At 29.8% G+C, this 22,706-nt stretch overlaps 1 protein-coding gene across 2 annotated transcripts in view; it reads left to right on the forward strand.

Annotated features, from left to right (window-relative positions):
• Nucleotides 1-22,706, forward strand: part of LOC107442095 (glutamate receptor ionotropic, kainate 2-like) — a 113,522-nt gene that overhangs the window by 33,736 nt on the left and 57,080 nt on the right. For both annotated transcript variants that reach the window (XM_043056707.2, XM_071188082.1), the window contains exons 3-4: nt 11,180-11,431; nt 22,330-22,508. In XM_043056707.2, the coding sequence (XP_042912641.1) occupies nt 11,180-11,431; nt 22,330-22,508 (431 nt within the window). The remainder of the gene's footprint in view (nt 1-11,179; nt 11,432-22,329; nt 22,509-22,706) is intronic.

Genomic DNA, 22,706 nt, shown 5'->3' on the forward strand with positions numbered 1-22,706 from the left:
TGTAACGCAAATGCGGTTTGTCCTCCACGAAGGCTAATTGCTCCCAAAACTCAATACAAGAGTTCCCTTGTCTTCTGGATTGAGTTCAAAATTGCAAGGTTACGGAGTTGAACATTAGTAGTCGTAAATGCAAAATTGGGTCGACTGTTCACCAACGTTTATAAAATAAAGTATAAAAAGTGGTATAATAAATCTTATTTTTCTTGTTTGAAAAATTTTACTTACTCTTTTTACCGTTGTGATGCAATAGGAGGTTTCTTTTCTTACTTTCTTTCTTTTTTTTTCTTTTTTAATGGAATTGAAACACAAGGAGTTCACTTTCTTCTTGATTTTATTTTTGCTTCGAAGTTCTCTAGCCATATTTTCTTTAACGAAAATGGCTTCTCCTAACTAGCGTAACATTTTCTGCTCAAAACAAAAATTAAAAAAATTGTGTTCAAAAATTTAAAATATTTGGAAGAATAAAGAACAAAAGCAGAAATTGCTGAAACAGAAATTGTTAAAAAGAAAAGCAAGCGATGCTACTAGATTGTTTTGGATCCGTTTAAAATCCTCCCTCCCCCTTAACTAATTACAGTCGTTTGCCGAAAATCGTGTCATTTCTTTTTTCGAAACACAGAAAAACTGGTAACACAATTATTTCATTTTAATTTATATGTTGGAAAAACAAAACATGATTATTTACCGGGATTGATATATTAAGAACATAAAACTTCTACTTTTAGATTACGATAAACTGAACTATTATTTTTTTAAAACTTAAGTTGTACTTAATGGAAGATTATAGCCATTTAATTTAAACCATTTATTAAAACTCCACTTTAAGCTATGTTACCGTGTTTGACTGGATGTCGACTTGCAGCGATGATTGTCAACAATCACACATTCGCTTTGGTGTTTTCTAAATATTTGTTTTCATCCGATTTGAATATAATGAATATTTGTTAAAATAATTGAATATTTGCTTTTATCCGATTTGATATTAATTTATTCGTTGATATTATTACATTTATTCGATATTTTAATATCTACTGAGGATAGATTAGGAGAAACATGGGTCTTTGGAGTACCTGTTAGATGCAAACTGGGCAGTGCCACTTAACCTTAAAAAAACATCGATGTAGGGCATACCGGGCAAAAGTATACTGAGCAAAAAGCATTTAACTGGATCTAGTATATATTTTGGACATTTACCAAAGCGACTATGTGATTGTCAACATTCGCCGGTGGAAGTCAGCAATCACCAATTTCGGTCAATCACAGTAACTGCTATATAAAAAGGCTCTCATTAATATGTTAAATGTAATTAAACATATATATTAAGATAAAAAGTTATGCTATGTTGTCACGCGTTTTGTAATGTTAAAAGATGCAATTCGGAAAATTTAAATGCTTCTTAATGCATACCTGCCAATTTTTACGCTTTAAAAAAAAATGTTAGTGGTTAGGGTAATGCCATATTTTTTGGAGATTGCAAGCCGGTGCTTCATTACAATTCAGAGATACAGCAACTCTACCATATATAATGTAATGGCTTTAAATCGCATTTATTTAAACGAGAAAGAAGTGTAAATAAATAATTATTATTTTCCATTTTTTATTATAGCGATTAAATCTTGCGGAAAATCATGAAGAGTTGGTTTGTATATTTTATATTCAAAGGCATTTATCATATATGAATCTGGAAAAAATTAAGAAGTGGCAGTAATATTAATATAATTTTTCTTATACCATTATGTTTGCAGCTACAAAATATTTTATTTATCCTAATTAAATATATATATATTTATTCAAATATTCATTACTACTGGAAGGAACCCTGCAAATATATATATTGCTCATGGGCTGCAATAGTCGCGCAACTCAAAAAANCTGCAAATATATATATATTGCTCATGGGCTGCAATAGTCGCACAACTCAAAAAACACGCGTTTTGGATTGAGAACAAGTGTAAATATGAAAATACACATTCTTTCAGCAGCAATACTAACACAAATCATAGTTCAACTTGAAGGTAATCTTCGTTCAAGCAAGCTAAAGCATTGCTTATGCATTTTGCTTAGCAATGAAAACTTCAAACCCACTTATCTCAAAACTTGATTTTTTGAGTTGTGCCGCTATTGCAGCACATGAGCGATATATATAATATATATATACACACACACACACAAAGACACATATATATATATATATATCTGTATATATAAATGTATCTGTAATATAAATAAATGTATAAATGTNACACATGCATACATTCACATATACATAAACATATAAATACACACACATATATATAATATGATAGATATATAATATATGTATGTTTATATATATACCACTAGGGTAACTGTAGAGGTTTCCGTGGTCTTCCTCTCCATGTAACGCAAATTCTATAAAATATGCAAATTCTCCCTTTTTATTTCACCACTATATATATATATATATATATATATATAATTTGCGTGTTCGTCAAATATTCTGTCAGTTTCTTTAGTTTTGTCAAAACAAATCGCGCATTTATGTATAACGTGCTTGTAACGAGAGCTGGGTTTGTACGGTCGTTAAAAAATTTTAAAAGTAGTGTCCAGATTATGAAAATCATATGTAATTTAATAACTTTATATCTGACACTATGCTTAACATTTCAAATTCAATTTATCTAATTCTAGTGTCTTCCGCACGTTAATTTATGGATTCAAAAACATTATAAAATTGTTTTTACACATTGGTTATTGGTCATGACACATTGGTAAATTCAGTTCAATTCAGTGCGTTACTACATCTGCTTTCGTTTGGACTGCAGGGGTGGATATATCGAGCATCGAATACATTATTATTTTAATAAATTAAAGTGATATCCCTCACCACTTCACATAAATAACTTTTAAACACATAAATTAGGTCAGATCCTAAAACTCGTCTTGTTTTTAAATCCTAATAAATTTTATAATTTTTTTTATTTGTTTTTGAAAAAGGTTAGTGCCAGTTGACTCCTCTTGGGAAAATATTTCACTGCAACTTTAAGGTTTAAAGCGGTGGTTGGATAAACTACATTTTATTGCAGTTAATTACAACTACTTTATTACAATTGTAGTTACTATAACTAAAACTATTTTTTTTTAAATGTAGCGGCTACAAACTGCTTTCGAAAAGTCACTGCTTCGCTACTTTTAGAAGGCAAACTTAACTGGAGAACTTAATTTTTACCCATATTCAAAATGGTTTTCAATAAAAAATTCGCTTGGTTAAATATGAGGAGATATAAAGAAGTTTTAATTCATGTTTACATTATATAATTTTTTTTATATTCTAAAGAACTTTTTACGAGGTTTTTCTTTTATTTTTCAAACTCTATGCTTTTTCTCGACAGTGGTTTAAAAAATGCTAGAAAATTATGAAATATTTTTGATTTAAGTGATCAGTGCATTTTTATATCCTTCAAGAGAAATCAAAGTACGGACCCCCCTGAATAATTTTTTTTCCTAATGATTTGATCTTCATGTTCTAGGACTCAATATTAACGGTTTCAAGGAGTGACCGCAAATATGCTAATTAATTAATGTAGATGATGCTTTGAGTTATGAAATCAGACGCAGAAACGTACTTTATAGTTCCTGTGAAATCAATTTTTTTAAAAAATCAGATATTAATTCGATTTTTCAGCAGTAAACTCGACCTTTTTCGCACCGATTTTGCAGAGAATCAGAAGTAGATCTTATTAACGCGTCGGCCACGGAGGCATTCTCATTGCCCACGTGGACGGACTCGCGAAGGATTCGCACCAATCAGATTCGAAACATTTTTTGCGTTTGAGCTTTGCTTCTTTATTTAACTAACGTTAAAATTAGTTGCCAAGAATCACTACTAAGTGCTGTTTTTTTTTGTATTTTTTTGTATCCCACTACTCACTACACAACTTCTTTTAAAAAGTCACTACAAACTACGGAAAAAAGTAGCGAAACGCTCTTCGTCCGACCTTTAGTTTAACCCTTTCGCTCCGACTGTCACAAATACGTGCCAGCATAAAACCGTATCAACCGGGGTAAAAAGATAAAACTGGTAATCAAAATAATTCTCTAGCAGTTTATTTGTGGGCGGAGTTATAATTGTTTGATTTATTTAATTCCCCATTACTTTGTTCAAAATAAAACTATTTAGTTATACTTTGAATTAGCATTTATTATCTATATGATTAAACTAACAATAATTAAAGTAAAAGCAAATTAAGTCTGTCAAATTAGAAACGACTACATTTAAGTTACAGTGTTTTTATTTCATTATGTCCTGATCCTGATTTTGTACGAATGCTTTTCTGAATCACCCGTCCCCAAGGGGTAAAAGGTCGGAAGCTTCAATAGGTAATGAATAATCATTATTATTCATTACCTGTTGAAGCGCATGCATTCATTATTAACCAACTACAAAATGATGATTTAGTCCTCTTACAGCATTTCTGCATTTGAAGGCATCTTTGCAAATCAATACTAATACCTCATATATATCTTAAATGCAAATAGTGTAAACAAACACGATAATTATTTTCCTAGACGAGACACTTCATTTTGGAATATTGAATCCCGGGAGTAGCCCTCTGGGAGAAAAGCTGCAGTACAGTGTAGTTTCATTCTTTTGTACCTTTGTACTGCGATCAAAATAAATAAGTGTTAACTTATAACTCACTGATTTCTAATCTAATATTTAGATTTTTATATACTATTGAAAACAATCTTAAAGATTCAAAGGATAAACATGCTAATTAGTTAAGGCAGACGATATTTTAGGTTACAAAATTATTCACTAAAGCTACTCTTTCTGAATTAACAATTTTTTTTTCTATAAACTTAGATTTTTAACAGATTAGACCCTTCAAAATAAGGGGATTAACCGTAATTTGAAAAATAGGGTTCCATTAGTTTAAGCAGGAGAATTATCAAAAATCTGAACTCCTTAATGTTAATTTCACGTTTTGCTTAATACGTTAATCACGAAAATTTTTAAGCTTTTTAAAAAAAATTCACATAATTATAAGATTCATTTATCCACTTAAAATTCCATGTTAAAAATATTTTTTATTACTATTTATTATTTTTAAATATCATATTTAATAACAATCAAAAATATTTTGAATTCTAGGGTATAAACATTTTTGTATCATATTTGAAGTTTGTTATTTTAAAAAATGAAACACAAAATTAGCACGAAACCAGCCTAATTTTTCTTGCGTCCTCAAATTTTAAAACAAAAGTTTATTTGAAATTTAATTTCTCGATAACTGTTCGACCATTTCGATCAAATAATTTCATTTGTCATTTAAAGTTACATAATTAATTAACATACATATGGTAATGTACTCTTAATTTAGCCCTAATGTAGGATTTAGCCTTAGTGAGGTAAATTTCAATAATTAGATGAAAAAGTATTCAACGTGTTCACTCTTTCATATTGTGCACTGTGAAGTGTGAAAAAAAATGAATGAAACACCCTCAATAACTTTTGAGGTAATGGTCGGATTTTCATATTCTAGGTCGTAATACTAATGGAACAAGGGGGTGACCGCAATTAATAAATGTTAATTATTTAGTGCTGACGTTATTTTAAGTTATGAAATCAGACACAAAAAACGCGCTTTCTCTGAATAAATATACTTTTTTTTTGGCGGATTTAGATTTTTTTGCTCCCAAAATATAGGGGGTGACAGCAATCTTAGAAATATGTTTAAAAATGTTTGATCAGGAGGGTGGTTCAAAATTTGAACCCCTAAATGTATATTTTACTTTCTGCGTGTTTCGTTATATTTAGAAAACTTTTTAAATCAATTGAAAAAAATTTGCGCACAATTATGAAATTCGCTTATCTAAATATAATTCCATGCAAAAAAAAAGTTTTTAATAATTATTTATTATTTTACTTAATAATAGTAAAAAAATACATTGTAAAGTATATACATACAAATAGTTTTTTAAAAATCGAATTTTAAGAAATCAGATATTTAAAATTTAATTTCTTGCGAACTGATTCTGCAACTGATTTTGTTCAACTGGTTTCAACTAGTCTTTAAAAATATGTAAAAATTTGAACACCTCACAATTCAACAGTTTTTCGACTATTATTGAATAAAATAATAAATAAATGTTTAGAATTATTTTTTGCATGAAATTATCATTCTATAAATGAGTTTTATAAATGTTTACAAAAAGTTTTCATTTTTCTTAAAAGTTCTTCTGTAATAGCGACATACGCAAAAAGTAAAATTAATATTAATGGGTCCAAACTTTCGAGCATTCCACAGACCGAAATATTTTAACCATGTTTCTCAGAATGCTGTGAATCCTTATATTTAGGGGTCAGAAATCCAAATCCTTTAAAAAAAAGGTATTTTTGTTCAGAGAAAGTGTATTTTTGCGTCTGGTTTCTTAACTTGAATTATTGTGTGCACTAGCTAAATTGCATGTATGTGGTCACCCCTGTGAACTATTAAGATTGAGTCATAATACACATAGTAATAGTCCGATTATTAGATTAGAAGTTATTCAGGGTGTTCTGTTCATTTTTTTGTGCAACGCATATAGTTTATTTCTTTAGATGCATAATTTTAGTTACTTCATGTATCATTTTTATCAATTTCAGGTTGGTTCCCCTGAAATTAGTTTTTTTTAAAAATACTGATGGCCATTTTTTAATTATATTCTTATGACTGTTACTTCACTTTCAATTTGTAACGTTCCTTTAGCCTCTTTTAATCCTTAACTTGAGCTCAGCACATGTTTTAAACAACTAAAACATTGCAAGCAGGTCACGTAACAATAAGTTTTTGAAATTTCTGTGGTCCATACACAAGTTTAAAAAAGTGATAACAAAACCACTTCGTTTCCTCCCTGCTTTTCTAAGAAATTATCCATCCATGAATAACACAAACATAAATGATTCAGTATAAAGTCAGTGTGCCTAAATGCGACTTGGTTTCATATAAATTTGTCGCATTTAGGCCTAACTTATCATTTTATTTTATATATTCGCTGCAAATGGCGTATTGTATTACTACCACTTTAATGAAATTAACGTAAGTTATCCATCCATGAATAACACAAGCATAAATGATTCAGTATAAAATCAGTGTGCCTAAATGCGACATGGTTTCATATAAATTTGTCGCATTTAGGCCTAACTTATCATTTTATTGGATATATTCGCAGCAAATGGCGTATTGTATTACTACCACTTTAATGAAATTAACGTAAGTTATCCATCCATGAATAACACAAACATAAATGATTCAGTATAAGGTCAGTGTGCCTAAATGCGACATGGTTTCATATAAATTTGTCGCATTTAGGCCTAACTTATCATTTTATTGGATATATTCGCTACAAATGGCGCATTGTATTACTACCACTTTAATGAAATTAACGTAAGTTATCCATCCATGAATAACACAAACATAAATGATTCAGTATAAAGTCAGTGTGCCTATATGCGACATGGTTTCATATAAATTTGAAGCATTTAGGCCTAACTTATCATTTTATTGGATATATTCGCTGCAAATGGCGTATTATATTACTACCACTTTAATGAAATTAACGTTTACAATTAATGAAATTGACGTAAAGTATTACGACTTCGCCTATAGAGCTCTGAAACCGATATTAAACTATAACTCAAAACTTGCACTCAAAAGGAAACGAACGCTATACCTCCAATGCATTCGACCGATCATCAGCTACGCAGCCCCTGAATGGAGCACAATCACTACTACTCAAAAGAAGAAACTGGAGAGTACTGAAAATAAATTTCTCAGATACATCACTGGAGCCCCCAGATCCATGAAAATGAAAGATCTAAGAAAAGATTTAAAAATCAACAAAATAGATGAACACATAGCTGAACTATGTGCAAGTTTCTTCAGAGATGCACTCTCTTGTCATACGTGAAACTACTTTAAAAACTTTGATTTTGAGCTCATCAAAGACAACATACAATATATAGCCCGGCAACCGCCTTTTTTCTATCTGACGGAATTTTGTCCCGTAAATTTTATAAATAGTTGTAAATACTTGTATATATTTTTGCGCATTTATTATCATGTATTTTTACTATTTCTCTGAGGCCATGTGACTGCTGTGCACCTGAGAAGCTCAGGGGCAATACCTCCGGATTTAATATAGCGGATTTAAATTTATCAAGAATCAAAATTCCCACCAATTTTTTAGCCATCTAATTTGTAACTGACACCTGAATTAAAATTGTAAAAGCACCTTTCTGCCTCACTGCTTCAAAAGAATTTATTGCAATCACCAATCACAATTCCAAAGCTTTCTGAACAGTGTGTTCTTTTGAACTTTGCCATGTATATAGTAATAGTTCGAGTTATAAATGTTTCTGAATGCTGCGAGATCAAAATTTTGACAACTCTCCGGTTAACTACTTTACTTAAATTCTGAGCATGTTACCGAATACAAAGTTAGTTTTGTCCCAAATCATTTATAAGTACATACATGAATTAAATTGCATGTACATGCATATATACACAAAATTATAAGACCACCCCAAACATTACTCATTGTTATGGTACACTGCATAAACTCAATAAATTTTAAATAGTAAAGCAACTGAGATAAGTTATATTTTGTCAAATCAATGAAAAGAGGAAAATGAATTAGTTTCACACAGCAAATTTTTTTTAAAATCCGGGTGCTATATGGATGGTGTTTTCTACACTAGGGAACGCTGCAAGCTCCATACCGCCTATACTTCCGGGTTACTGTTTCCGGTGTATTTTAAAGCTATTTGACTCACAACGTGATCATTGTGTTTTGAGATTCTTGCAAACGTGGCATTTGATTATTTATTACTTGTTTCTGCAATACTAAAGGTGCTAACACTAACGTAAGATGGTGCACAGCAACAAGAACAAACAGTAATAAACAAATGGAAAGAGGCCAAATCAGGACTGCCAAAAAAGCGAGTTATTCAAAATCTAGCAGCCATGTCACCTTTTTTAACAAATTTTCACTTCAAACTCACAAGAATTACTTAATAATATTAATATCTCATGAAATACGGCAGATTTGAGCTTAGAAATGATCTAATTTATTTCTTTTATTAAAAAAAAATTATCCGTTTGAAAATATCGCTTCTCAGAATAAGCTGTAGTAAGCAGTTGCGAACTTTCTAACAGGAACTAAAGCAGGTATTGAGCTCGAGATTGTTATTGTTTACATTTATATTGAAAACACCATCCATAAGTATAAGAAAATCTATTTCCTTTTTCAAAACTGTTTAAGGTTTAAAAACCAATTTATTTTTTCCTTTAAAATCGTACGTAAAGTGTAACTTCGCATAGCAGAAAACGCAAACTATTATTTTATAAAGAAAACTTGAATTAAATTTGTTTTCATACGAAAATTAACAATGCTTCTCGGAAAGGAATTATCTGAGTTGGAAGTTCGAAAAATTTGTTTTTTTAAAAGCTCTGGAAAATCGGAACGTGAAATCCATAAATTAATTAAATGTTCTAAAACTGCAGCTCGTAATGCTTAAACCAAAAGAAGTTCATAAGGAAAATATCTGATAGGAAGCATAAATTACAGCTCGGAAAAATCGATACATCTTCAAAATTGCAACGAAACAAAACTTGTGCACGCACAAAGTCACTCAGCAAACAAGTAGAACGATCTGTCTAATTATTTTATGATAAACAATTAATGATTTTTATTATTTATTGCATTGAGGACATGTTGGGGGAGCATGAACATATTTATTGAAGTAATGCTGTTGTAGTCGTAGGTTCACAGCTTGTTTTCCAGTGGCACCATTTCTGGCCAAGAATTTGACTTCTGTCACATCCACACGTCACACCAGTACTTCTTGTTATTAAAAGCCTATTTAAGAAACAAACAAAATATTAATTCAATCATTTAGAAGATGTTCAATAAACTACTCAAAAATAATTGAATTTGAAAAATTTAAGGCCACCGGATGAAGTGTGTATAGCTTTTAAAACAAGATCGTTAATAGGACCGATCCATTTATATATCCATTCATTCATCCACAGATCGTAATTTTGACCCGACCCAGAGAACGATGGATCTCCAATTCAGTACCTCAAGAGGTATAATTTGCACATTCAGGACTTTGTGACACAACGTGCACCAGTCAACATTTACTACACGGGGTGCCGGCTGGTTTCGAACTCCCGTCCTCAGGAACGTGAGTCTATCGCCCTTCCAACCAGGCTGTATTGACCCTATTGAAGTTATAGCGTAGATAAATACTTGCCATCACTTAAAACACAATACGATAACTAGCTGGTCTAGCCCGTTTTAATCATTTAATTCTAATGGTTGTAAAAATTATAATAAATCAAATTATTAATACAGGAATCATGCATTGAGAGAAATGTCAACTACTCCAGATTCAACCAAAATATTTAAAAAAAAAGGTGCAAAGCTACAAACTAAAAATTTTTCGGTTTATTTAAACAACTTTTTAAAAGGCTCAATACGGTTTAACTGTAACAAAGTGACTCATCGCATAAGCTTTTGAATTATTTAAATGAGTAAATTTATTTAGTAAAGAAGCAATCATACATTAAAAAGATACCTTTAACCAATTACCTTAAAAAAAATTACCTTTTTAAAGCAATTTCCCGGCTATGATTGCTTAAATTATATCAGATTTGTAGAGGTTAAATAAATCGGATTTCAATGGGTATATTAATTTGGTTTGTTATAATTCTGAACACTGCTAAATAACTACAAGAATATAAAATCCAAAACAAAACAAAATAGTTGGGAAAAATTTTTTTTTCCATCGTATTCAAAAATGCATTAATAATTGATTTTGCAACTTAGAGAAAATTCAGTAATTAACAAATAAGTGCAAATTTGAAAAATTGTTTGGACGTAAGGTGTGTTTGGAAGATTTTACCAATAACGCAAAAAAAAGACAACGGTGTTCCATGCTGTATTTCCTAATCATAAATTCTTAAAATATTAAATACTATAATATTTTTCACTTATTTTTACCCAAGTAAATATAAAATAATGAAAAAACTATAAAAACTGTGTTTAATAAAAAATTCTGCGACATAGGGAGTTCATATGCTGTAGTGATTTATCAAAAAAACATGTTTTAATCCTTTTTTAAATGATTTAATTATATAATTTTTTTTTTCAGTATGCTCGTTGCTGGAAACTGGGATTGCTGGAATCTTTGGTCCTCAATCTGATGTCACCAGCATGCATGTGCAATCAATCTGTGATGCCATCGACATTCCCCACGTAGAAACTAGATGGGATTTTCAATTACAAAGAGCTGATATGTCCATTAATTTATTCCCCCGACCTTCAGTTCTAAGCCAAGCCTACGTAGACCTTGTTAAGATATGGGGTTGGAGGAGCTTTTCTTTAGTCTACGATGAGCATGAAGGTATCATCATTTGGAATTTAATAATTTTGTTTACATTAAATGCATCAATATATGTTAAGATTATATTAGTGTATCTTGACTTTTCAAAGGTCGTAAGAATAAAATAATTCTTAATATTTTAAAGTGTCGCACAATTTGAATGGATTCCTTTTAAATTGCATTTAATGTCCTCCCAAAATATTTCAAAGAAAGCAAGCAGATACTTAATTTTATTTATTTTCATTTTTTTTCTTCATTATTCTATATTTATATTCATTTTTCATCTTTTCTGTCATTCTTTCATAGTTCTTTCTTTTATTTGCACTTTGTATGCCTCAAAAATTTAAATTAATTTTAAGAAAAATTTTAAAAAAATGCGCTTTAACCTGCCGTTGTTAACACGCCATGAACAAGCGCGCAGTTTAAACGTAGAGTATAATACCGGACTCGACTAAACTGCTCCGAATGTAAAATATATTACGTAATCCAAGTAATCTGCTCAAATGGCGTCATATACTAATTGGAGAAAAAAATAAATATCATAGAAACAACTTATTGTCATAGAATTATTTCTGAACCTGAAAAAGTACCTGACACTTATCCGAACTAAGTCAACACCCTGAGGGGTTGACCAATAAATAGATTGTAACTCCTCAGCCTGAAAATTCATATGAAAATTCATATGATACGCACTAAAATCATATGATGGATATCTTAATCGTGATACCCTTATAAATACTTTTTTAACATGCATTAATGTGCTTAACCCTTTCACGCCGACTGTGACAAATACGTGACGGCATAAAACCGTACTAATCAGGGTAAAAAATAAAACTGGTAACCAAAGTAGTTCTTTAGCAGTTTATTTGTAATGATAGTTTGCTTTATTTAATTCACCACTACTTAGTTATTAAAAATTAATTAAAAAAACGAATTAAAAATTGTATAATTACACTTTTAACACACGTGGATTGGATGTGTTTGATTTAAAGTGAAAGCAAAAATAAGTCTGTCAAATTTGCTATGACCAAGCTTAAGCTACCACTTTTTATTTTTTACCATCCTGATACTGATCCCTTACGAACACGGCTGAAAGCCCTTATAAAGCAAGACGAAAAAGATCAAAAACTGGTACAAAAGACATTTTATTATAGCATTTTTTCCGAGAAAAATAAAATATCTGTAACTATCAAGATTTCTTGAAGATTTTAACAAATATATAAAACTGCTTCTTTTTCAAGATAAATAAATTTTGTTGAATAGTTTAAAAAAAGAATAAGTAAACTCCACCCGAAATCTAGTAATAACTGAAATGGTTTTACTACCAGCCTTTTCTCTTTTCCGTCTCGCTTTCACCCCTGCTTATGAATATATTTATGACTTTCCCGTCCCGAATGGGTTAAGATAAGGCAGAAAAGAATTGTTCAACCTGCAATTTTGATTCGTTATTTTCCTACCAATTGCAAAACTGCCTACTTTTACGTTAGAAGTACAAAATTTCCTTTTTGAACTTAAAGTGGTAGTAAAATTTATACATTCTATTTATTTTTGGATTCATAAATTTTACTTCACCTAAAATATATAAAAGTACAATAATCATACGATGGTGCGTTTAGACCTGGGAATCCTATCAACCTCGGAAAGAGAAAATTTTATTATCGAAACTTCTCCCAACATAGCAGAATAACGTAACCTGACCAAGCTGACTAAATGTGATTGACAAAAAGTGAAAGCCGTGATAGTCTGGTTGGTAGCGTGCTGGACGCCGGCCAGGTGGCCGAGCGGTTAGCGTGCCTGACTGCGGAGCCAGTATCTGTGGGTTCGAATCCCACTCTAGGCATGGATGTTTCTTTCTCTCTCTTTGTGTTCTATGTCCTTTCTCCTTTGTGTGTGATTGTGTGAATGTGACCCGCCCTATAAACGGGTTTGTGGTTGTGTGACGTGGGCGACGCTGCTCCACCGCCGTGGCTTCGCCACAGGTGCCCACTGGGTAGCAGTTCTGGCACTTTCTGAGGCCAATGAACAATAGTTCCAAGTGCCCGCCATTTAAAAAAAAAAGTAGCGAGCTGGACTCATGTTATTGAGAACAGGAGAAAAAGATTTTGTCGATTTGAAGACACTATATCTTTACATAAAACTGTTGCAGTTTGGCCTAGGTCTAGAAATATTTATAAAAAGTGATAACTAATTTTCGAAATTATCCTGAATTTTACAAGATTTGATTTCACGTAAAGTTTAGGAATTCAGTTAGTTAATTGTAATGCAGATGTTCAGTTCAAAAAAGTTTTTGGTCGTTAAAACATTTCGTTTTCTCCGCACCTTTTCTTACCAGTTTCTAATATTTTTTGGATTAAGGCTTCCATGTATTGGAGTCATTTTTTCATGGTCAATAAAATATGATTATAGATTTCGACATTTTATTTTATAACCGTCGTTGAACAGCAGACTGAATTTTTAGTTAACAACTACCAATGTTTAACTCCGTACCCTTGTAAATTTAAACCCAATCCGGGAGACAAGAGAACTCCTGGATCAAGTATGGAGAAAATTTGCCTTCGTATAGGACTTTTTGATGGAATTAACCTGCATTTACGTTACATGGGAAGAAAACCAAGAAGAAAAAACCATGGTTAGCCTAACGGTAAGAGGACTCTAACCCATGATCCGTCTACCGCTGAGGATATTTTACGTCAACACTGTGATCGGAGGAAGCCTGGAGCGGAATTCGAATCAACCAACCAGCCATTGCTATCAAATCAATCAACCAGCTATTGCTATCGAATCAAAACCATCCATTGATATCGAATTACCCAACCAGCTATTGGAAGACGAGCACTCTATCCCCTGAAACACCATGGTTCATAGATTTCTATTTTATTTTATTTTATAACCGTTGTTGGACAGTCGATCGAATTTTCAGTTTACGGCTACCAATGTTCAACTCCGTACCCTTATAAATTTAAACCCAATCGGGGAGACAAGAGAACTCCTGGATCAAGTATTGGGAGAAATTTTGCCTTAGTGGAGGACTTTTTGAAGGAACTAACCCACATTTGCGTTTCATGGAAAGGAAAACCACGAAAACCTCAGACGGTTAGCCTGACTGCAAGAGGACTCCAATCCATGATCCGTCTACCACTGAGGATATTTCACGTCAGCACTGTGGTCGGTGCGAGTCGGGGGCGAAATTCGAATCAACCAGCCATTGCCGGGATTCGAACCCGGTTCACCTCATTGGGAGGCGAGCGCTCTATCCCCTGAGCCACCACGGCTCCATAGATTTCTATTATCATATTTCGGATACTCAATAAAAGCTTTCATTTATTTTTAAAAGGATTCAAATTATGGAGAATGGAACTAGGGATTAAATGAGCCTTTGGATAGTTTTTTATGAGTAAGATTTAAAATCTATCATATTAATTTCTTGTAATTCATATGTCATTTATAGTTTATTTAATATTACATCTCGTGCGATTTTTTTTCAATTAATTTCTTATTTTGAAAATCGTGTCCACCAGGAGAAAAAGAGAACTAAGCTTTCTGTTATCTATCAAATATGAGCAAAACCAATGGCCGCCATTGATTAGTGATTCTGACGTGCATTTAGCTTTATTATTTATATACCGCGTATAATTTCACTAATGGTAGTAAAAAAAAGCGGAAAAATTCTGTGCATTATACAACATAAAAAAAGAAACTTCACTTTTGATAGTGTGTTCTGACATTTTTTTACAGTTATGAAATATTAATAAGTTGCAATTATACCAATAGAATTCAGAAAAGATAATTTTGTAAAGAGAAGATACTATATTAAAGTTTTATTTGATGAATTAGTATTGCTTAGTACACACGCAAAGCATTTATAATTATTGTAAAAGTATTATCCATTACTTAAATTAATATTTGTTTTTCTGTTGAATAGTTTATAAGCTATATTGGAAATTTATAAAGTGCGTATAATAATTTTATTTAGTTTGTTTTTTAGTTCGCAAACACTGATAAAACTAATGAGATTCAGTGTAGTTTATTAAATTATCGTTGATAAATAAACGAAAATTAATGCTGATGAAAAGAGGGTTAGTATGGACGTGGGATTAGTGATGATCAAAATAATATTTCTGCTATTCATAAATGGAAATTTTTCTGTAAATTTGGAAGATTGGCTAAATTATGTTACACTATTATGTGCAGTTGTATGACAAAATACGTGGTAATTAATTAGCAAATAAAAACAAAATATTTATAGTGGAAAAGAAAATTCAAATGTTTCATAAGAGGATTGCTATCCTAAGAAATAATGCGCTATGCTATGAATGAATGCTACGATTTCAATGGATATGTGAATTGCGTGTTTTAATAGTAACTTTTGATTTAGCATCTTTTTAACCAATAGCTTATTTAATTGAACAAAAAACTCTACGGTGATAGTTTACACACATTAGATGTACGGTGATAGTTTAGACACAGGGCTATAGGGAGAATAGAAGGACTGGTTCACTCCTTGTAAGAAGCTCTCGACGCGCCAAACATCCGATTTTCTCCTGTGACGTCACGGCTGTTAATGCTTGCTCTTTTACTTCAAGAACGGAGCGTTCAGTCTAACTAGCACTAACTAATATTAGAGCTTTCGGTCTAACAAGCTCTGACTAATATTGGAACATTCCTCTTTGTGACATATTCCGAGACATTCGTTGTTTTCATTAATGATTTTCCTCAGTTTTTTGAAGTGAATTACAAAAATTTAAAATTATTAACGAAATGCCAGTTTGCTCGATTGCAACTTGCAAAAATTCTGATAGAAACACAGAAAAAAAATCTATAATTTTCCATATGTTCCCTAAAGTAAATGAACAACTATGTAAAGAATAGATTCAACGTTGCAAACGAAATAACCCAATTAATATAAAACAGCAATACTGTCGTTATTCTGTCATTTAAAAATTTTCACATGAATTCGCCATCTTAAAGGAAACTTCAAACTTCAAAAAGAACTATTTTACTTCAAAAAGAAAGGCAGCCAAAAAAATTAAAAAATGGATAAAGTCCAAGAAAATTAAAACTTAAATGAAAGGTATAAACAATTAATAGTTAAAATCCTCCTAATTTCATAACATATTTTTTAATGTAGCTATTCTAAATATTAATGATTTTTTTTAATTATATTCTCTTAAATTTAAATATCTATAAATTATACTCTCCTAAATTTAAATATCTATAAGCAATTGTAAAATTTCTAATATTATTATGATTTTAAATTATTATTTTGATTCAGTAATTAATGTTTAAAGTTGATGTTTCTTAATGATTAAGTATGAACAAATTGCCATTAGCAGCATATTTTAAAATCAGGATTCTGAATTTAACCCAAATTATTGTTATCAAAAAATATGTAGCTAAAAAAGTGTCGATATATGCTTTAATTTACTTAATAATAAAAGTTAAAACTGAACTTTTTAAAATAAAGTACTTATATTGTCATTTACGACAACTAGTGAAATATTTTTATTAGTTTAAAATGGTATCTTTTAAATGTTATGGTCAAGAAAATATTTTCGAATTTTCTTTTTGAATGAAAATAACGTGTTAATTGTGAAAATTTTGAAAGCTAATATCAAGAAAAAGTCGAACTTATTTTTACGGAGAGAATGATGCAAAATTTTCATATCTTTGCTTACGATCTCCGAGAATTGTGTACGGCGTGACGTCATGAGGAGGGAAATCGTAGTTTCAGCTCAAAGAGAGTAATGAACCAGTCCTTCTCTCTTTAGCCCTGCCGTTGACATGTCAATGTCAGCACAGTTCTCACAAGTCATCTAATCGTAGTAAACTTACGCTAATGCTTGAAAGAATTTTATTTTTCAAAATACTACTTATTGTTTAAGGGTTTTGTAAGGCACAGTTCTAATAACAGACTTTAAAAAATTAAACATAGTGATGACAAATGTATTAAATGATGAAAGTTTTTTTCATTATCTCTACCACAATTTTTTTTCTCCTGAAAACTGTCGTTACACTGATACAAAATTTACAAAGTTACCCATTTCTTTTTATATTCCTTTAATATTTAAAATTCAAATAGTAAAATGATAGAAATATTAAAAATCAAAGTTTTTTTATGTAATTATCTATCATTGAAAGTGGTAATTGATAAAGATAAAACCAAAGTTAAATTTTCTTTTTAAATTTTCTTTTTTCTTATTTAAGCAACCATTTTAATTAAAATTCACATTATTTTATTTTCTAAAGCAATGTGTTATGATTAGAAGATAAATTCATATTTTCTGCCAAAATAGTTGGATGATAATATATAATTTGATTATATAACAGCTGGATGATAATATATAATTGGATTATATAATAGTTGGATGATAATATATAATTGGATTATAAAATAGTTGGATAATATAATGGTTGGATGATAATAAATAGTTGAATTCATCATTTTACTACCACTTGATCTTCTCTATCAACTCAAGTTTTTAAGAGGAATTTCGTCTCGTGCTGACTTGAGATCGGCTGCTAAATGCTTCAAAGAACAATTATCAATTCTTTCATATTTATTTAAATTCTTTAGATATGATGCTGGTCAAAGCCTTTAGAAATGAATTTATTATATGTCCAATCCAAAGTTGCGGGTGTGATATTTACACAAACTAAATTGACCATTAGTTAAAATATTTTAAAGCATTGGTTTAAATTTTTATTGGTTTCAACGACGACCACTTACGACATTAATAAAATATTATATAATATTAATTATATATTAATACAAATCTGCAATCTTAGCAAATATTTTCCACACGTTGCGATAATGACTTGAAAAAGACATGCATTTTCCTCTTTCTGTACAAAAAGTTCTGTGAATTATAACAACTCAATGAATTGCGTTTTTCTTATGCTTGAAAGTAATGTTTGAAGATGATTTCCATGAAAACATTTTATTAATTTCTAAAAATTAAAGGTAATAAGTGAATTGTTCCCAACGGACAGTTAGGAGCATGGGAAGAGATTAATGGTTGGCGATTTAACGAAAGATAATATAGCCAAATATAAAGTCAACCCCCTTATTCAATATTAAATTTGAAAATAATTTGGCAAAAGTGATCCACCAGAAAGACTGTGAGAATTAATATAACCATTTATCTGAAGCATTTTTGTTGTCAGAAATAAAAAATAAAGAGTTATTAATAGATTTCGATTTCGTCGCGTCAGTGAATTAATGAGTTTTACATTTGAATTGAAAAAATAGTCAGCCGTTACATTGATTGTTAAGATAAGAATAAAATATTTATATTAGATTTTTATAAAATGTAATAAAAATTAAATAATTGGTTGAATTTAATTAAAATTTGATTAAGAATGATTAAAATGAATAAAATGTTATTGTGGCATTACACGTAATTTTTTAAATGGTCTCAATCCTGTAAAAATGCGTCTTCTTCATATCTAGAACCTGAAATTCAAGGGGGATGCACTTTCTAGCATTTTCTACGAAATCGTACTTCTTTTGAAGGAAGGAAATTACTTTAACGGAATGAGGTTTATAGCATTTAAATCAATTCAAACCTCATTGATATCAATTTCTCGCTTGATTTCATTTCATACATTCAAATTCTAGGAACGGTTTAACTTCGAAATACTTGATGGTTAATCTAAAATAGTATAATAATTAAAAATTACTTTCTCTGCAGCAGAATGAGAGTTTTTCGGTCAACTAAAGATGGGCTGAAATCGGGTAAAATTATTTCTCGAGTATTAAACCCAGGGCTAAAGAGTGAATAAATGAAATCTCTATCTTTTCTTTAGCCCTGCATTAAACCTGTCATACCAGTAAACTAGGGATTATCAAACTTTTTGTGTTGAAATGAAGTTTGATTTTCATAATGAAGTTATTGATTAATTAAATAATAACCATCTTTATTTTATTTTGATTCTTATATTAAGGGAACAATATAGTTTTATAAGATGAGTTCTGATGCTAGGAACATTTGTGTATGCGCTACGCATAAATGATGTTTTACATATCCAGAAGTCCTAAATCACCACTATACTTAGAGTGGTGATGAAATAGCAATTAATATATTAGAGTTAGGTTGTTAAAATGCGTCAACAACTAAACTTAGACTTCACTAACTTCACAGAAAGCTTAACAGGCCTAATTTCTGTTTAAATATAATGGGGATCAATATCATTGAAAATCAAATTTATTAAATCAAAAAACAGTTCTTAAAATATGATTTTTCCTACCGCTTTATATATCAGAGAAAAAGCTGCCACCAGTAGCGGAAGAAGTTGGCAATTATGCATTTATTAGTTCAGTGTCATTAGATGCCCGCCGAAAAATTTTGTTTTAGAGACATTATATAGCCATAACAGTAGTAAAAAATATTTAGCAATAATAGACATCTTTAATTGCAGGAAAACTTTGAAATACTATTTTCGAAAAATAGTATTTCAAATCAATTAGTTAAAAGAGAAACTGCAAATTTAGATATCCGTTGACATACAATAAAATCTGCTAACATACAATAAATCCGTTAATATACAATAACAATAAAAGGATTTCCACACAATTTTTTCCAGAAATAATTAGCTCTTCTCTGTCATACTTACAATTATGAGAAATAATCTTAGTTACATTGTAAGAGGCTATAAATGAAAATATAAGACATACATACTTAAATACCACTTTACGTAAATTGATGTCAACGCAATTGGAATACTTGTATGGCAATGCTTATTTAGCAGTGAAGATTGCTTTATTTTTCTAATTGGTTTATTTAACTTATTGAGAATGAAATTTTCATGCATTTTTAAAAATATTTGGTCACCGGAATTTTTTGCTTTAAAAAGTCTTGTCTGTTACCCCATATTTTAACAGACAGGAAGTTATTAACAAGGTTCTTTATTTAATTTAATTTTCATACTCTTAATAATTTTAAAGTAATATGAAGTATATTTGCCTGAAATTAGTAAAAAATAAAAGGAATTATGGTAACAGACATGACATTTGACCTTGAGTTTGCACAGTAACTCATCAACTAAAAAAATATTTTTAAAAAAGCAACTTTATGAAAATAATTTAAATTGCATAGAAAAAGTATATGCACTTCAGCATTTCTTAACTTAACTAAGCACTTATTCCTATTCTAAAATAAGGAATTTTCTTTTCGATTTCATAAATAAATTTTGAAAATAAAGGTTCAAGGAATATGGGAAAATTGGAGAGTATTTTCAATTCCACTTAAATAAAAAAATCTTTTAATCTACACTTCGTTTAAAGAAAAAATTATTTTAATTTTTTTTAGAAAAATTTGATCATGAATAAAGTTTGGAACAAATGTTACTTAAAATTGTATTAAAAATATGCTTATGCAGATAAAAAGTACATATTTGAGTTTTCTAATTATTTTATTTATTACAATAATTATAATTAAAATAATAATTAATAAAATAATTTATAATAATTAAAATAATTCTTTCTAGCACAACATCAAAAAAATAAATATATATCGTTTTGATATTTGGATACCTCTAAAACTTCAAACCCTGTAAAAATGTTTCTCCTCTGCAGAACCCATTATGTAGGAAAACTAAGATTTCTTGAATCTTTTTTGAAGTTACACTTTTATTACTAGAATGCAGTTATAATTGATTTATTCGTTACAAATCTCGTCTTATTTAAAAATTAAATTTTTTACTTATTTTATGATGGAAACAATAAAATATTAACTTATATAATGATGTATTACAAAATATTAATTACGTCATTCATATGATTTTTTATCCAGTTACATATAAATTCAAATAAAGGTTACACTTTTATTACTAGAATGCAGTTATAATTTATTTATTCTTTATAGACCTCGGCTTATTTAAAAATTAAATTTTTTATTTACATTATGATGGAAGCAATAAAATATTAACTTATATAATGATGTATTGCAAAATATTAATTACCTCATTCATATTATTTTTATTGAGTTACATACAAATTCAAATAAAGGTTACACTTTTATTACTAGAATGCAGTTATAATTTATTTATTCTTCATGAAACTCGTCTTACTTAAAAATTCCATTTTTTTTTATTTTATGATGAAAACAATAAAATATTAATTTATATAATGATGTATTGCAAAGTATTAATTACCTCATTCATATGATTTTTTATCGAGTTACATGCAAATTCAAATAAAGGTTACACTTTTATTGCTAGAATGCAGTTATAATTTATTTATTCTTCATAAACCTCGTCTTATTTTTAAAAAATTTATTTACTTTATGATGGAAACAATAAAATATTAATTTATATCATGATGTGTTTCAAAAAAATTAGAAACTTCTTTCATATAATTTTTTACTTATATATCGACTGCCTCACGCATCCCATTATTTTTCAATTATCTCAATATCTGATTTAATACCTGCTCCTAATGATAATGATGAAAACGAGTAAAAAGTATCAGAAAATATACCCAAATCTAATCAATTGTCTGAAAACATAGAAACATTTGCAAATGTAAACCGTAAAGCAAATATGCAAACAATAGTAAATACTGAGAAGGATATTGTTAAAATTGCATCTAAAGACAAAAACTATGTAAAGATTACAATTTTTTTTTCTAGCTGTTCATCTCGTAAGTGTAAATTTTTGAAAAATATGCTCAGTTTTTTCACCCTGATTTTACATTGTTCCACAGCTACGTGCGTTTTTTTAAACTAGTCCGACGAAAAGCGGAAAATCGATATATGGAATTGACTTTCTAGCGACTTTGAAAAAAGTTTGCGACTCCTTATTCCTAAATGATTTTCTATTTGTTTTGCTATTTAATTTTGATAATTTGTTACAAAACACCTTGTGTGTTTATTTAGTGTATTAAAATTGAAATTTTCTGAGACATTTGTTTATTTTCAAAGGTGTGATTCGCCTTCAAGATTTTTTAAAAGAAGCACAGGTGAATGATTGGCGAGTCCAGCTATATCAATTTCGCCCAACACAAGCCTACAGAGATATCTTTTGGAAGATCAAATCAGCAGGAGAATCAAAAATTGTTCTCGATGTCAAACGAGACACTTTGCGCACAGTTTTAAAACACGTAAGTCGGCATTTTTTTAATGACACTTGCTAATACTAGCAATAAATATTCAAATTAAATGCCGGTGACTAATATTTGATTGAACCTGTCATTATTAACTTTATCCATAACTATTTAAATCTCTGATCTTTTTTCAAATTAGGAATTTTCAAAATACAGTTAAGCGAGTAATTAGCTGGAAAAAAATACTGCAACTAA

Source organism: Parasteatoda tepidariorum, chromosome X2 (assembly GCF_043381705.1).
Source record: "Parasteatoda tepidariorum isolate YZ-2023 chromosome X2, CAS_Ptep_4.0, whole genome shotgun sequence".
NCBI lineage: Eukaryota > Metazoa > Arthropoda > Arachnida > Araneae > Theridiidae > Parasteatoda > Parasteatoda tepidariorum.